A 1,866-nucleotide genomic window follows, 5' to 3' on the forward strand; every position below is an offset into this window, starting at 1 on the left:
CTTCGGGGTGGCGACGCACAACGGCGAGACCATTGCGAAAAGAGGCCGTCTCGATACTGCGCTCTCTCAAGCTGAGGCCCGGGGACCTGCGAGGACTTGGGGCGCAGATGACCAAGTTGGAACCGATCAAGACCGGGCCAACGGCTGTGGATGGAAGCCAGAAGCGGCTGGCCTTCCCAACCTTCAGTGCTGCCACGGCGGCCAAAAAGTCGAGGACGGACCCTATTGAAGAGACGGAAAGCCCACAGAAGAAGAAGCTGTCCGTTGGCGGCAAAGGATTCGACGAGGATCCCATCGCCGACGATCCCCTGACGCCGAAAAAGCCGAAACCTGTGCATCCAGCGCTGGCCATCGCGCGCGCCGGCGCGGTCGATATCAAAGCTACGACACCCCTAAATATTGCCGGCACGCAGTTCATCATGCCAACGCAAGTCGATCCCTCGGTCCTCGCCGAACTGCCCCAGGACATCAGATCCAAACTTCAGTCAAGGCAGCAACCTCTATCCTTTGCCAGAGCAGCTTCTCCGGCAACCAGGCCTCGAAGCGAAAGTCCCGCCGTCTTCGATGCGCCGCCGCCCTCTCAAGTCGACCCTGAAGTCTTCCACGCGCTGCCCGACGACATGAAAGCCGAAGTTCTCGCGTCGTACGGCCGCAGACCTACGCCGGTGCCAATACCGCAGTCGCCCCGCCGCGACAGAATCATTCAGGCCAAAAAGGCCACGACACCCACGAGGCGGGGCCGCGGGGGCGCTCGCAAAACGCGAGAGCGCCTGCACGACGCCGCCGCCAACCGCATGCAGACGAATTTCATGCCGCCCCAGGCAGATGCCGCCGCCGCACAGGAGGACCTACAGGAGCTCGATCCCGATTTCCTGGCGGAGTTACCGGAAGAACTGCGCCGCGAGGTCGTCGAAGACCATCGGCGTAAGCGGCTCGCACGCAGAGGCGGTCTGAACTTGGCGGCACCGGCGCGCAGGCCTCAGCAGGCCGAGGCGTCGGGGGCGTCGTCGTCGAACGGGAAACTGCAGTTCCCGGCGGCGCCGCCCAAGATTGACTTTACGGGCACTGGCGTCACGGCAGTGGCGGACGTCAAAGACATGCTCGAGGCGTGGCATGGGCAGTCAAAGGAGGAGGGGCCGCACAAGGCAGACGTGCAGGTGCTCGCGACGTATCTCGGCAGGGTCGTTCTCGAGGAGAGAAACATGAACAAGGCCGTGCAGCTGGTGAAGTGGGTGGATTTCCTTATCAGCACGGATCCGGGAAACGGGCCTGGTAAGCGCGGATGGCAGAAGGCCCTGGCTGGGGTCAAGCACGAGGTGCAAGAGGCCGTCAAGCAGAGGGGCTTGGGGCCCGTCAGTTTTTGAAGACGACGGCGTTTTACGATTCATGACAGGATACCATTTTTTTGTTGTTTTGGTGTTGTTGGTAAGGGTTATATGTATTTGTCAGTACGTATTTAGGAGAGGCATCGTGCAGAGCCAGCCTCGAGACTATCAACGAGGGCATTCTCCACCCCCAAAAATCAAGGACTGTCCGGGGTATCTACTCGGTCCAACTGTTATTTATGAAACTCCCTCGCATGGCATTTGCCCGTCGTCTAATTTTTTTTAATTTTTTTTGCTCCTCTCTTCTGCTGCGGCACGCGGAATGAATGGCAACCCAAGAGGCCCTACAGCAAGGCCAAAACAGCAACAAGCCCACACGCCATGGCCCCCCACCCCGCCGCCCGCCTCGACGCAGCACCGCTGCTCTCGACCACGTACAAGCTCAACCGCATGTCCCCGCCGCAGACCATGCCGGCGTCGCCGTCGCACGGCAGGTCGCAGTCGGCCTCGGGCATGGCCTCGCTGAGCCCCGACAGGCGGT

The 1,866-nt window shown here is 61.1% G+C and overlaps 1 protein-coding gene across 1 annotated transcript in view; it reads left to right on the forward strand.

Moving 5' to 3' along the window:
• VDBG_04619 (DNA polymerase IV) overlaps positions 1 to 1,364 on the forward strand; it is a gene marked incomplete at both ends in the record, with an annotated part of 2,579 nt that extends 1,215 nt beyond the window's left edge. Inside the window, one exon of the mRNA XM_003004967.1 lies at positions 72 to 1,364. Within this exon, the coding sequence (XP_003005013.1) occupies positions 72 to 1,364 (1,293 nt within the window). The remainder of the gene's footprint in view (positions 1 to 71) is intronic.
• Positions 1,365 to 1,866: the final 502 nt, after the last annotated feature.

The sequence above is a fragment of the Verticillium alfalfae genome, genomic scaffold, assembly GCF_000150825.1.
Source record: "Verticillium alfalfae VaMs.102 supercont1.5 genomic scaffold, whole genome shotgun sequence".
Taxonomy (NCBI): Eukaryota; Fungi; Ascomycota; class Sordariomycetes; order Glomerellales; family Plectosphaerellaceae; genus Verticillium; species Verticillium alfalfae.